Source organism: Mizuhopecten yessoensis, unplaced genomic scaffold, assembly GCF_002113885.1.
Source record: "Mizuhopecten yessoensis strain PY_sf001 unplaced genomic scaffold, ASM211388v2 scaffold10573, whole genome shotgun sequence".
In the NCBI taxonomy this organism is placed as follows: domain Eukaryota; kingdom Metazoa; phylum Mollusca; class Bivalvia; order Pectinida; family Pectinidae; genus Mizuhopecten; species Mizuhopecten yessoensis.
Window position 1 is genome coordinate 337,047 of NW_018408614.1, and position 16,001 is coordinate 353,047.

The following is a 16,001-nucleotide window of genomic DNA, read 5'->3' on the forward strand; positions in this document are numbered from 1 at the left end:
GCCCATGGGCCTTAACGGTCACCTGAGTTCTGATATATTTATACAGAGAGTTGATTTTTGTTTTTTAAACATGAACAGAAGTATTATTCAAAGTGACAAAAAACAACAAAACAACCTTATTCAATATCTAGCATACAGATTTAGGACTGAAAAGTATTTGAAATACCTCTGATTCTAAACAAGGAAAATGAAGAAATGTTAGCACACTGACTCCTTTGGGCGCCCTTGGGGGTAGAGCTGGCTCAAAATTTTCAAAGTATCAAACTGTCAACTCAGGTTTATAATTCCAATCAAGTTATCAACATGTAATACTCAAAGTATCATTTGCCATAAAAATTGTTCACGGACGGACGACGACGGACAAAAGGCGATCGCAATAGATCACTTCAGACTTTGTCTCAGGTGACCTAAAAAGTGAACAAGCACAAAAAAGACAAAGGGGCACCTACATATCAAATTTGAGAAAGATCCCTCCATCCTTTCCTGCGACATAGCAATAACAAATATACTGTCAAAGTCCAAGATGGACGCTTGTCTGTAATTTTGCTTTAACGATAAGTCTCAGAAGTAAAGTAAAGACCAAGGGGAACCTACATATCAAACTTGAGAAAGATCCATCTAGTACTTTCTGTGAAATAGGGATAACAAACCTTAAAATCAAAATGGTTGCTTGTCGGCCATTTTGTTGATACGATCAGTGTCAAAATTTGATATGCATAACTAGTCACCATGGGGAGCTTTCATGTGAAATTTAAGAAAGATCAATTTGGTAATTTCTGAAAAAAGTGCTAACAAAATTTAAATCAATTAATTCAAGATGGTGCCTATCGGCCATCTTGGTTTTCCGATTAGTATCAAAAAGCGATATGCATAACTAAGGACCATGGGGAACTTTCATGTGAAATTTGAGAAGGATACCTTCAGTACTTTCTGAGAAATAACGCTAACAAACTTTAACTCTCAAATTCAAGATGGCTGCCTGTTGGCCATTTTGGTTTTTATGATCAGTCCCAAAAAACGATATGCATAACTAAGGGTCATGGGGAATGTTCATGTGAAGTTTGAGAAAGATCCCTTCAGTACTTTTTGTGAAATAGCGCTAACAAACTTTTAACTCTCAAATTCAAGATGGCTTGTCGAATGCCATCTTGGTTTTCTGATCAGTATCAAAATAAAATATACATAACTACAAGAGGCCCAAAGTGCCTGTATCGCTCACCTGGATATCTAAGCAATCATGGCAGAATATTCTCCAAATGAGATCCATGGGAATATGCCAGACCCCAAAGCCAATCCTTGTAGCATATATATCTGTATTTGATTGTTCATACCCAGCAATTTTACGTATGGTTATGGGGTGGGGATCTCAACTGTTTCCAAGCTGTGACTCAGAAACTAGGTCCCTAGGGTTTTGGCGAGACCCCAGGATCAATTCTAATATCATGAATGCATTTGTCACTTTTTGCCCAGCATTTGTATATATAGTTTTCGGGTCGGGGATCTCAACCGTTTCAAAGTTATGACCCAGGGGTTTAGTCTGCAAGGGTGGGGCAAACCCTGGGGTCAATTCTAATATCATGACTGCATTTGTCTCTTTATGCCCAACAATTGTATATATAGTTTTGGGGTGGGGATCTTAACCATTTCGAAGTTATGACCCAGGGGTTAAGTCTCAAAAGGTCGGGCAGTCCCCAAGGCCATCCTGGAAGCATATGTGCATTCATCTCTTTATACTCAGCAATTGTCTATATGGTTATAGGGCGAGATCTCAACTGTTTCTAAGCTGTGACTAAGAAACTAGGTCCCTAGGGGTTCAGTCAGACCCCAGGGTCTATTCTAATATTGTGACTGCATTCGTCTCTTTATGACCAGCATTTGTATATATAGTTTTGGGGTGGGGATCTCAACCGTTTTAAAGTTATGGCCCAAGGACTATGTTTCCAAGGGTGGGGCCAGACCCTAGGGCCATCCTGGAAGCAAATGTGCATTCTTCTCTTTATACTCAGCAATTGTATATATGGTTATATGGTGGGGATCTCAACCATTTCCAGGCAATAAACATTTTTTGGTCCCCCCCCCTAGCCTTGGGGGTCAGCCCCACCATTTGTACAATTTTAAATCTCTGCCTCCCATGAATGCTTCCGACCAAATATGATCGATATCCAGTGCATAGTTCTACAGAAGAAGTTGTTTATAGCAATATACCATTTGTACAATTTTGAATCCCCACCACCTAGGGATGCTTCCAGTCAAATATGGTTGATATCCATGGCATAGTTCCAGAGAAGAAGTCGTTAAAGCAATATAGCCAAATTGACTCCTTTTGGCCCCGCCCTCAGCCCTCTGGGGGTCAGCCCCACCATTTGTACAATTTTGAATCCCTGCATCCCATGAATGCTTTTGATTAAATATGATTGATATCCAGTGCATAGTTCTACAGAAGAAGTCGTTTGTAGAAATATAGCTAAATTACCCCTTTTTGGCTCCGCCCCATCAGCCCCACCATTTGTACAATTTTGAATCCTCACCACCTAGGGATGCTTCCAGTCTAATATGGTTGATATCCATCACTTAGTTCCAGAGAAGAAGTCGCTTAAAGCAGTTTAGCTAAATTGTCCCCTTTTTGCCCCGCCTCTCAGCCCCCTGGGGGGTTAGCCCCACCATTTGTACAATTTTGAATCCCCACCATCTAGGGATGCTTCCAGTCAAATTTAGTTACATTCAAATCAGTGGTTAAGAAGAAGAAGTCGTTTAAAGAAATTGTTGACGGACGACAGACGCCACGGTATGGCATAAGCTCACCTTGGTCCTTCGGACCAGGTGAGCTAACAATGTAGGAACCATGGGGAACCTTCATGTGAAATTTTAGAAAGATACCTACAGTACTTTCTGAGAAATAGCGCGAACAAGAATTGTTTAAGGACGGACGGACCACGGACGCAGGGCGATTCGAATAGCCCACCATCTGATGATGGTGGGCTTAAAATATGACATTGGTATAATCACTGGATAACACGGTACATTATGTGACAAATAAAAGCCTCCAGTTTTGAAGACTAAAACACTGACAAGTCAGCAAGAGCCCTGCCATGTGCGTGATCAACCCTCCACCCCTCTGATGCGAAACCCTAATAATTGGCAATTAAAGAAGTTGGATGTAACTTTGATATGTGACCTCATGACATGCATCACTGCCTTCAATATTCTAATGTTCATGATAAAATAGTTAACTATTTTGAGATGATTTACAATAAATGTAGTCCGATGTGTCTGTTACCTTTGACCTTATAACCTTGACTCTTGTGTCAAAATGACTCTTGTATAAATGCCTATTCTTATGTATACAAAAGAGATTAATACTTTTTGAGATAATTTGCTGTTTCAATCATTCTTAAAATGGATTTCAAGATAGCAGCTCTGGTCGCCATATTGGATTTCAAATCGGCTTGATATATAACATGTAGTCAACCATGCACTGTTTGTTTCCACAAAGTTTCATTTAAATCCGTTCCATAGAGTTTGAGTAAACAGTTATTAGAAGACGCACAATGGACAAAGGTAGAAAGCTGCAGCTCAAACAGCAATCATCTTTAAAAAACCACCTGAATAAGTTTTAAAAAATACCTTTTTATTACACATTTTTCATCATAACAGAAAGGTACAAACAACATTTCTTAAGTTTTCAGTGCACATAAATAAAAATTTTGGTAACTTAAGACAAAATCTTTTAAATTTAACACATCCCCAAAAATTGAAAAGAATAAATTAAATAGTTAATACTGAAAATGCCATCTCCAAAGTCCCTGTTCAAAGATTGATGTGTTGTTATCAAATATGACTGGAAGCAGCGATTGAGAGATTGATTAAGTGACAGAAGTGACAGTAATGAGTGCTTTGAAATAGTCATGCTGTGTGCTTCTACAATTTCAAATGATGGAAATTTAACAATTATTTAGTCCTTTTAATTTACACATTAACTTACCAAATTCAAATCAATCGAGGTACAAATATATAATTGTTTTTCAAGGACATCGAAAGAAAATGTTTATACATAAATGGAAAGTACAAAAAAAGACTATAAAAAATGAAACATATGCAATAACCAGGGTTTTCAATGCAAATCAATTTTACTGGTGTTTTCCGGTGGTTTTTTTTAATGTGATAACTTTAATACACTGTACCACTATTTTCTAACTTCAAAACATCAACCTTCAGGTGACTTTTAGAAATGTTGGAACTCTTTCCCCAACATGAATTAACAGAAAGTTCCAATGCCACAGCTGTGTACTTGTGACATTTCACTTGATCACCAACCAGGGCTTACATGTTCCAATACAGATTGGCTATATAAGTTTACACACTTCCAAAGAATTCTTTTCCCTTATTAAAGGCCCCAACCTTGTTTTTCTGTTCTGATCATAATTATTATTCCTAAAATATTTTCAATACATTAAACCTAAGATGCAATTATAAGATATTGTATCTGATTACTGAAGAAGCAAAAAATTGAAAAAGATAATTCTGTCCAGTATTTTCAAGATGTCATTTATAAAATGTTAAGTACCCTGGTATAACATCACTTTTTTTTTTTTACCAAAGTAAACACTAGAAAAGAATTTTCCACAACTTTTAAAGAGATTCTTTAAAACCATCGGTTAGATAAACTCCAATGCAATTTCTACTCAATGTCAATAGATTTATTAACAATCCTATGTGCACTGAACAACATATTAAAAATCCTAACATTGTTTGCTGGTAAAACTAAATGTAAATCCTTTAAAATGTTTTAACAACATAAAGTTCAGAATCAACAACGATTCTGTATTAAACCTTTACAAACAAGTTGTCTGCTTGGACAAACAAATAAATCATACTGATTGCATTTATAAAACCAATTCCAAGTAGAGGCCACACACAGACAAGTTTGGTATACATGTACAGCACATAAACCAACATGTAACAACATAAAATGGAGTTATCTTCTCCCTTATCAATAATATCTGTATTGTATATAATTATGTGTATATCTCACTTATTGTACTTTTTGGCAATATCTATCCCTACTTTATAAAACACATTTAAGAGCTATTAAAGAGAACAATAATAATTTTTAAAATACTCTTGTTCCTTGTCTAGGTCTGGCTTATATTTCAACAGTCAGTGGGTCTCTCTTTTTTTCCATCTCTTAATATCCACAATGAAAGGATTGCAGTAAAAAACTCTATTTTGCTCATTATTTTCCCTTCAATAATTTAGTTTTCTGAAACTGGAAAATTTTCCATTTGACTATAAACTTGTTTTTGCTAACAAAACTATTTTTTTCTTTAATCAGAGTATTTACCTAGATTTTGTGCAGAGGTTATATGGCATGGAAAAGAATTTACTGAAAATTCTGTACTTATTTGACCTGCATATAAAGGTCACTGTGACCTAATTTATTATTCAAATGCATTGCATTTTCTCTTTGGATGATGCAGGTATACTACAAGTTTTATCACGATATCTTAAAACTGGCCCGACAGGTGGCTTCTTAGACGAACAAGAAGAACAAGTTCTAACCCATCTCCCTTCATTTAGAGGCGACACTTATTAATGAAAGACTTTAATTTTGAGAAACAATCATGCAGTATAAACCTTTCTAAATATAGATATATGTATTTATTTTCCACAGCTCTACACTATTAAATACAAACACTACATATTGTTTACCCTATCACTTGTTCATGTTCTAATTGCTGTTTTACTAACAAAGTTTGAGCTTAGGGTTAGGGTTATAAAACATAATGCGGCATAAAACAATTGTGTGCCAGTACAAGGGAAGGGATATATGTTTACACCAACTAACTATTGATGTTCCAAACAAACTGAACTTTAGTAGGGAACTTCTATACCTATAGAAAATGTATTGCATAGTAGTGAAAGATACACAAGTAAATTATGAAAAGTTTTAATCAGCTATGCTTACTGCACTGCTTATAACATACAATCGTATTTCTAAAAATTAAAATTGTTGCAAGTGCCCCTATGTTCATGTATCCAATATTCATGAAATGAATTGTTTAATAATTAGCTGGAGGATACAGTATCAATCCCACACCTGTGCACTTGTCTCATGTGAGAAACCTATCCCACCTTGGTGGCCCCAGTGACATGTTCCAGAACTACGTGTTTCGAATCCTGACTAGGAAGTGTCAGTCAGCAGAAGAATATCAACCTTCATTGCCTAATAAACAATTATCAAACTTTCCACAATGTTTTGCCTACTCTTTACTTTTAGAGTATACCATACTCATTCCTGGGTTAAATTTTATACTTATCTGTTGCATTCTCAATTTTCACATAGGATTTTTACCAAAAATTTTGTGTAAGAGGTTGGAGAAATAGAGAAGCATTTAAGATGTAGGAATCTGAGGTACGAAAACTTTACCCAAGGGTTGTATAGTTTTTAGCCCAAATTTTGCAACTGAGGACAGAATTATCATATCACCAATACCTACAAATATTAGAATATATACACATCTCTCAGTATTTAATGATTTCTCATACCCAATTACAAATAATGATTGCATGCTGTTTTAACAACTTAAACCGTACTGAAATGACATCTCACGGTTTTCACAAATGAGTAGCTTATTGTCTTCAAATCTGACTTTTAAAACTAGATCTGTACATTCGTGAATATACTACCATGTAGTCCTGGAATGCAAAACTATAGTTTTTAATTTCTTTCTTCTTATGAAATAAGGTTACTGCAGGATCTGGCAGTGAAATGGCTTAAGGTTTCCAAATATGAATATAGCACCACAGTTGAAGTGTGGACACAACGTTGTTACCCTATATGTTATTTACACGGTCACAGCAACATAATTCAGCTTTTATCAATGGAATCAACAAAAGCAACACCTAACTTTATAGGTGATAAAAAGTTTATACAAAAATTGCACATGAGAAAATTCATTTGAACTGTCATTACACATCTTTGGACTAAAAATAACTGTTCCCTGAATTTATGATGTATCATACAAACTATGGGCATGATCAGTCCAGTGGCAATGGACTGCAACTGGACCCTGGAGGCGTCCTTCTGCTCAGTCTTCCAAAACACACTTTCTTAAAGTAGAACATTCAAAGTGATGAGTTGCATCAACATATTGAAGTTTTTCATCCGCAATAAACTTCTACCCGAATATCCATTCCTACTGTGAAGTAGGATACATTTTATCCCATTCATGCTTCTTGCATGTTCACTTAAATGAGGATGAGTTAATGAATTTAGCTGCACTTTGTTGATGATGGTCTCTCTGGGACGTTCACAGGAAGAAGAGTCGGTCAGACAATTCAGGTGCAGGTTCTTTGTGGATGTTCTGTCCCACCAAGTAGGCCAGCTTGTGGGCATACTGAAACAAAACAAAAAAGCATTCCAGATAATATAATAGTTTGAAATCACAGATCAAAAAGATTTATCATATAATTTTCTGTTTTAAAAAGAATACATATATTTCCATGATTTGATAAGAAACTGCTAAAACTCACCTGGCAGGGAGCTGGTACACGGACGGTTCCTGGCCAGTTATAATACAAGTGAGTCATTTTATAAGACAGTCGCTGCATATGGTCTGGCTTGAGGTTGGTGTTGTCATGTACCACTATATAATGTGTTGGTGACACTGTGCCTTGTCTCACATGCTGGGATACTAGGAAGTAGTCATACCTACGAAACAAAATTACAGGTTTTATACTTCCATCATTTCTGTGTATGATGTTTTCAAGTGGCCATCTTTAACAGTGAATTTGTCAAAAAATAATTAACACAAGTTTATGTGGTTTAAAATGTTCCTGTTAATCAAAAAGAAAGCATGGATGAAATAGATAAGAACTGCTTTGGCCCTTCAACAGACATCTATTTTGTCAATGTTTCAAAAGTCTGGTGATGGGGCCAGAAAAAACTTTTTCTGATTAAGATTAACTCCTATTTTCTGTTTTAAGTCTGGCACTTGGCCACCAGGGTGATGCATCCTTAACATTTATATATAACACTGATTTACTTTGCGAAAGAATGATCCATGCCAAATTTGGTAAAAATATCTTCACCCATATACTTCAGGATTTTAACAAGATTTTTTACTTTTTGTATAATCAGGAAAACGTATAACACAATTCAAAAGAAACAAAATAAAAGGTACCAATCAAAGATGCATGCTTCTTTAAATACTGGTGAGAATTTTAGTAAGGTTTCTCTGTCAGGATTCCTCGATAACATTCCAGGGAACATGTATCTAGGGCCTACTGCATGAATGTTTTGCAATGGACATAACTAAGTGATTGCTAACATATGAACTACACAACTACTAAACAACATGATTACTCCATGCTTACAGATCTCTTGAAGCTTTTTACCAATGATAGCCCATATGAAACTTTTATAGCTGCAAATGTCATTTAAAGCAAACCAGCTAATTTTACCGACCCTACTACCCCAATGTAGTTCAGCCCCTTTATTTTCATATGTTTTGTTCCCAAGGGCTACGAATGCTATCACTACAGATTCAAGGTTGTTTTAAGCAAACAAGAGAAACTTAGCGAGCTCACAAAGATCTAACCCCTTCTTCGTTTTGCAAGAGTTATAATACCTGTGCACATCTACATATGATGTTCTTTCACTGTGCCAAGTTACAAGAAAATCCAACAAATAGGAGCAGTTGTGCCTGCAAGGTTTCTGGAGAAGAAATTAAAGTTTCAACGGTCCTCCTAACTCTAGGAAAAATAGTTCAATATCCAATTCCTTTCTTTAAGCACATCTGCAAATGATTTACTTTCACTGTGTCAAGTAACAGTTGTGCTTAGTACAAGGTTTCTGGAACAAAATAATATAAGTTTCAAGAGTCATAACTCCACTAAAAATAATTGAATCCAAAATTCCTTCTTTCATGCACATCTACATAATTATGAAGTACTTTCACTGTGTCAAGTTACATCAAAATCTAACAAACGGTGAAGAAGGAGTTGCACTTAAAAGGTTCATGGACAGGTGGATGAACAGGGCGATTCCTTTATACCCTCAACATTGTTTGCAGGGAGGGTTGGGGGGTATAATAAACAAATTTTAACTCTTTAACCTAGTCTTCAGCCCAGAGCAGGGCAATCCATTTCATTCATAAAAAGTTTGATCTCCATGGGCTAAGTGTGCTACCACTATAATTTGTTTGACATCTGCTGAGATCTCTCAGCCCCTCAGTGTTTAACTTTTGATACAAGTTTTCAGCATGCTGCCACAACAAATGAGTTGAAATCAGCCAAGTAGATCAGAAGTAAATGTCTTTAAAACAGATCTCATGGCCTCTCAGAGTCAGAACCGAGGAGCATCAGCTTCATTTTACTTTTGTGCTACAACTACGAATTTGTTGAAATCTGTCCATTATTAGCCAATCTGACCCCTTTTGACCCAGATCCTTAGCCCCCTGGGGGATCAGAAACAGCTCCTTTATTTGTATGAGTTTTAATCATCATTGTCTAAGAATGCTAGAACCAAAATTCGGTGGAATTCTGCTCAGTAGTTGAAGTAAAAGTTGACAAATGACAGACGACGTACAGACAAAGCACCATCACAGAAGCTTATCCCTGTACTTAATACTGGATGAGATAAAACATGAATTCAGACACTTTATACAGACCATTCCCTCCTAGTGATGGTGTGATCCACAACTGTTCCTGAGGGGGGATTTTCCATGTCACGGTGACCCTGCAAGAAATTCCAATAAGGACAATAGGTAAGTTTTCTATTGATGAAGCCGATACAAAAAAAAACATGCTTTTAATTCATACAAGAATTTCACGGGAGTGGATGCGTCGCCTGCTCAGCGCTTTTAGTAAGAAAAGTTGAGCTTTTAGTAAGAAAAGTTGCATTGAAACTCAACAGAACAAGAGGCCCAAGAGAGCCTGTGTCGCTCACCTGAATATTTAAGCAGTCATAGCAAATATTCTCATTAAATATTATATTGTACATACTACAAATTTGTCACTCGCAAACTTTGTCTGCTCCATCTGTTAAAAACTACCAGTCAAATATTATTTTAAGATTTTATGCTTTTTGGCCATCGTTCTTCTTAAAAAGTTGTTTGAAATATGAAGGTTCTACACCTTTTAGTTCTTCAGAAGAAATCGTTTGAGGTGATGGCATATTTGACCGCTGTTACCTTGAAAGTAGGTCAAGGTCATTTTCATTCTAAAACTTTGTCGGGCTCTATCCCAGGAAGCCACCAGCCAAATATACAGGTTATATACCTTTAAGTTCTTCAGGAGAAGTCGTTTTAAAGGGTTCAACATATTTCACCACTGTGACCTTGAAAGCAGGTCAAGGTCATTTTCATTCTTAAACTTTGTTGGGCTCCTACCAAGGAAGCTTTCAGTCAAGTATCATGGCTCTACGCCTGTCCGTTCTTCAGAAGAAGTCGTTTAAAGGAAAAGTTGACGGACGACAGACAGATGCTGGAGGGACAGACGCCGCACCAAGACATAAGCTCACTTGCCCTTCAGGCAGGTGAGCTAAAAATCTGTATTACATGTTGAACATTATTGCTTCTAGCATTAACGTACAAAATTTGAAAGAAATTAAAAAATAAAAATGTTCTTGCATTTACACAATGCTGTTATTTGGCAATAAAAGGGGCATAACTCCACCAAAAATGCATGTGAACTTCTGAAATGCTAACTTTTCCAAGCTATATTGGTATGCAATATGTGTACCATGTTTGAATTCAATCAACCCAAGGGAACTCAAGTTATCGCATGGAAACCTTGTTTCAGACGACGCAACCGACGACGACAAAGTAATACCTATATGTCGCCTCGCATTGCAGGCGACTCAAAAATGAATATGAAATTACAACTATGAGCATTTTGAAATATTGTTCAGAAGTCAGTGGGATCTGTTAATTTGAAAAAACTTGACATTGTTATATTTGATTCAAGAAAGGCAAGTATTTATGTTTAAGTTTTGTTTTGAAGATACAAGTCAATACCTTGAGAAATATTCTGGTGTTGATGCGCTTCTGGACAACAACAACTCCTAGACGTGGCTGGTAGTCCTCTCCAAATTGGCTGAAGCAGCCCTTCAACTGTTCCACCTCATGACCAGACACAAACTGAAGCTGTCCATCACCAACGCCATCCCTGAACACAATTATCTTTTCCGGAAAAACATGATTCACTTCATGGTACTTCCTAATGGCCGAAATGAGACAGAGTTTGAGGCCGTCCACCAGTTCTTGGCCTGGCATCTGAAAGCAGACTCTGCTATACCAGGTTGTACACTTGGGGTTGGTACTAGCCACAAACCCGGCTATGGATCTCTTACCCTTTGCAGCATCATGATAAACGTCAATCCCAACCACCATCAGCTTTTTCTGTAGAAAAGAATCAAAAGAAAAATGTTTTTTCAATAATTCTGATATAACAGCCCTTGTACATATCTAACCTTGCCTTTGGTTTGCATTTGTTTAACAATGACCTTTGATAAAAAGTCCTACCTTTCACAACCCTCTTATGTATTGCCTAGTACATATCAATCTTTAAACACTGCATCACTATCGTTTATCACTGGGATTCTTTTCATAAGAGACATATTTATGTAAGAGAAAATTACCATTGGAATATCCAATGCCCACAGCTCTCCGCCCATCTTACAATTGATCTGTAAGGCAATCTTCTGAGTCACACTGCGTAGCTTGTCCTCCCTCATGATGGTTTTGGCAATGATGACCTTACAATTAAACAAATAAAATCACATAAAACATTTGCAATGCTCTCACTACCATAACAACAGGCATATCTTCATTATAATTATATCAACCAAGCTGCCAGTGGCAGCATATCCCCCCACTATCCAAATGCAAACTTTGTACAATCTTCAATTGACAATTTACACTAAAGACCATTTATGATAGGGTTACCCATACCCATACACCAAGTTTGAATATTGTATGACAATACCTTTTAAAATTCTCATTCAGGTAAGCAAAATTCAGTTTTTAGCAATGGAGACCATGACCTCAAACTGCCCAACCCTTAAATTAAATGGACACAATATTTGCAATCAAAAAGGTATTTGACTGGGTATGGTAATTCATACTTAAGTTATCAACGGGACAAACACAATGAAGCAGAATGTATTTTTTAGCAAAGGTGACCTTGACCTGTGGCAGATCACATCAAAAATCAATAGAGTTCTTTGTATCCACTACAGCAACCAGTACACCATGTTTGATCTTTGTAAGATCAATAGTTTTCAACATCCATACACGTCCAACCAAGCCGAATTTGATTTTTAGTAAGAGTAGCCATTACCTCTAAAAGGCACTATGACAAAATTTGTAGATTCTTCACATCAACTAGGGCAACCCAAACACCAAACTTGAACTTTGTACAATCCAGTTTTCTCAGGTTATCCTCTGGACAAGTCCAACCAAGCATAATTCTATTTTAAGCAATGGTGACCTTAACCTCTAAAGCACCACGCCCAAAATCAATAAGGTTCTTCACAACCACTAGGATGACTCTTTAAACTAGACAGTACATACACTTACCTGAGAGGGAACAGGGCATTCGGAACAACACAACTTCTTGATTGCAGAGTAGCGGTCATCTCTGCTAGTTGGGCAGATAATCACAACCATCTGAATCTGTAAATAGTTTAATAGACAAATGCTATTATATATGCAACATCAGTCATCAACAAGAGATCCCAGAGGGATCTTGGCGCCCATCATTGTACCATCTCCATTACTTCTGTGTCAGTTTGATCTTTTCTCTCCTTTTCTCTATCTGTTATAAGTCATATTAACAGTAAATGCACCTTTAGGTAACTTTTGATCTTAACTTAATACTGCTGTGTGTAAAAGACAACCTTCAAAGTAGGCGTCATTTCACATATTTACTAGTACAGAACTCAATGTGAATGAAATACAAGAGGCCCAGAGGGCCTGTATCGCTCACCTGGATACCAAAGCAATCATGGCAAAATATTCTCCGAATGAGATCAAGGGAATATGCCGGACCCCAAGGCCAATCCTTGTAGCATATCTGTATTAGATTCTTCATGCCCAGCAATTTTATGTATGGTTATGGGGTGGGAATCTCAACTGTTTCCAAGCTTTGACACAGAAACTAGGTCCCTAGGGTTGTGGCCAGACCCCAAGATCAATTCTAATATCGTGACTGCATTTGTCTCTTTTTACCCATCATTTGTATATATACAAATGTAGTTTTGGGGTGGGGATCTCAACCATTTCAAAGTTATGACCCAGGGGTTAAGTCTCCAAGGGTTGGGCCAGACCCTATAGCCATCCTGGAAGCAAATGTGCATTCTTCTCTTTATACTCTGGGCTTTAGACCCTGGGGTCAATTCTAATATCATGACTGCATTCGTCTTTTTATGCCCAACAATTGTATATTTAGTTTTGGGGTGGGGATCTCACCAGTTTCAAAGTTATGGCCCAGGGACTATGTCTCCAAGGGTTGGGCCAGACCCTATAGCCATCCTGGAAGCAAATGTGCATTCTTCTCTTTATACTCAGCAATTGTATACCATGGTTATATGGTGGGGATCTCAACCATTTCCAAGTAATACACATTTTTTGGCCCAACCCCTTAGCCCAGGGGGTCAGCCCCAATATTTGTACAATTTTGAATCCCTGCGACCTAGGGATGCTTCCGACCAAATATGATTAATATCCATGGTATAGTTCTACAGTAGAAGTCTTTTATAGCAATATAGCCAAATTGCCCCCTTTTTGGCCCCGCCCTCAGCCCCACCATTTGTACAATTTTGAATCCCCACCACCTAGGGATGCTTCCAGTCAAATATGGTTGATATCCATGGCATAGTTCCAGAGAAGAAGTCGTTAAAGCAATATAGCCAAATTGACTCCTTTTGGCCCCGCCCTTCAGCCCCCTGGGGGGTCAGCCCAACCATTTGTACAATTTTGAATCCCCACCACCTAGGGATGCTTCCAGTCAAATTTAGTTGAATTACAATCAGTGGTTAAGAAGAAGAAGTCGTTTAAAGTAATTGCTGACGGACGGACGGACGGACGGACGGACGACGGACGCAACGGTATGGCATAAGCTCACCTCAGTCCTTCGGACCAGGTGAGCTAATAACCGTTCATTGCAATATGAGAAAGATCTGTTAAGTTGTTCCTTCTGCCATCTTGTTTTTTACCATTCTCAAAATAACACATGCACAACTGAGGATCAAGGATCAAGAGGAACTTTCATATCAAATTTGAGAAAGATCCCACAAGTACTTCCTGAAAAATAGCACTAAAAAATCTTAGTGCCAAAATCCAAGTTGGTCGCCTGTGTGCAAACCATTTTTTTTATCAGATCAGTCACAAAAGTTCAAATGCAAAACTACAGACCAAGGGGAATCTCCACATTAAATTTGAGAAAGATCCATTAGGCACTTTCTGAGAAATAGCGATGACAAATCTAGAATTCCAAAATCCAAGATGGTCGCCTGTCAACCATTTTGTTTATCCGATCAGTCCAAAAAGGTCACATGCAAAACTACAAACCAAGGGGAATCTCCACATTAAATTTGAGAAAGATCCATTAGGCACTATCTGAGAAATATTGATGACAAATCTAGAATTCCAAAATCCAAGATGGTCGCCTGTCAACCATTTTGTTTATCCGATCAGTCCAAAAAGGTCACATGCAAAACTACAGACCAAGGGGAATCTTCACATCAAATTTGAGAAAGATCCCTCAAGTACTTTCTGAGAAATAGCGATAATAAGAATTGTTTAAGGACGGACGACAGGAGACAGAGGACGGACTGATGGACCATGGACAAAGGGCGATTTGAATCTGATGGTGGGCAATAAATAAAATCTCTTAGCACAAGATAAAGCTTTATATTACTTGGCCTACATTGCATATCAAGTCTGTTTCCTACTGAGAATTCCTTCATATATCAAACATAATAGAACAGAGAATAACAGAGAATATAAACAAAATGAGTGGAGGCTAACAAAGATAGAAAAATAGAAAAAGTCTGTAACAAATTTAAACTACAAAAACTTAGCTGTAGAACTTGATAACACCATACAAGGGTATAAATATCAACTAAATGTGTTCTGGTTCTGGGGTTGATGAGACATTTTGTATATCTTGCTTTTTAATATGGACTTGCTTGTGGTCTTTTGCTCTTTAACCTTGATTGATGACCACCAACATACAATCAGGTATAGAACTCAATGTAAACATAATTTGATGTAAATATTAACACAAGAGGCCCAAGAGGGCCTGTATCGCTCACCTGAATATTAAAGCAGTCATAGCAAAATATTCTCATTAAATATTATATTGCACTAAAAATATTTCCCTCACAAACTTTGTTGGCTCCATCTGTTGAAACTACCAGCAAAATATTATTATAAGATTCTATGCTTTTTGATTCTTCTTCAGAATTTGCTTGACATATTTTTCCCTGTGATCTTGTAAGTAGGTCAATGTCATTTTCCTTCTCAAATTGGTTAGCTCAATTCCAAAAAGCTCCCAGCCAAATCTTATGAATCCATTCCTTTTAGTTCTCAAGAACAAATCCATTAAAGTGTTGTTGACCTCTGTGACCTCTAAAGTAGGTTGAGGTCATTTTCATTTGCAAACTTTGGTGAGCTCTATCCCGGGAAGTCACCAGCCAAATATTATAATTTTATGCCTTTTTTAATTATTCAAAAGAAGCTGTTTGAACTGTTTGACATATTTGAACGCTGTGACCTTGAAAGTAGGTCAAGGTCATTTTCATTCGCAAACTTTGTTTGGCTCTTTCCCAGGAAGCCACCAGCCAAATATTAACATTTTATAACTACCAGTTTTTCAGAAGAAGTCGTTTTAAAGTGTTTGACATATCTGCCTCATGTGACCTTAAAAGAAGGTCAAGGTCATTTTCATTCTCAAACTTTGTTCGGCTCTTTCCTAGGAAGCTACAAGCCAAATAT

At 37.2% G+C, this 16,001-nt stretch overlaps 1 protein-coding gene across 1 annotated transcript in view; it reads right to left on the reverse strand.

The window, feature by feature from the left end:
• Positions 1-3,611: 3,611 nt before the first annotated feature.
• The window catches only part of LOC110461128 (piwi-like protein 1), a 32,428-nt gene continuing 20,038 nt past the window's right edge, over positions 3,612-16,001 (reverse strand). The window contains exons 15-20 of the mRNA XM_021514453.1: positions 12,582-12,677; positions 11,642-11,758; positions 11,019-11,402; positions 9,672-9,739; positions 7,534-7,711; positions 3,612-7,397 (exon numbers count right to left, since the gene is read on the reverse strand). Of these exons, the coding sequence (XP_021370128.1) occupies positions 7,311-7,397; positions 7,534-7,711; positions 9,672-9,739; positions 11,019-11,402; positions 11,642-11,758; positions 12,582-12,677 (930 nt within the window). The 3' untranslated portion in view covers positions 3,612-7,310. The remainder of the gene's footprint in view (positions 7,398-7,533; positions 7,712-9,671; positions 9,740-11,018; positions 11,403-11,641; positions 11,759-12,581; positions 12,678-16,001) is intronic.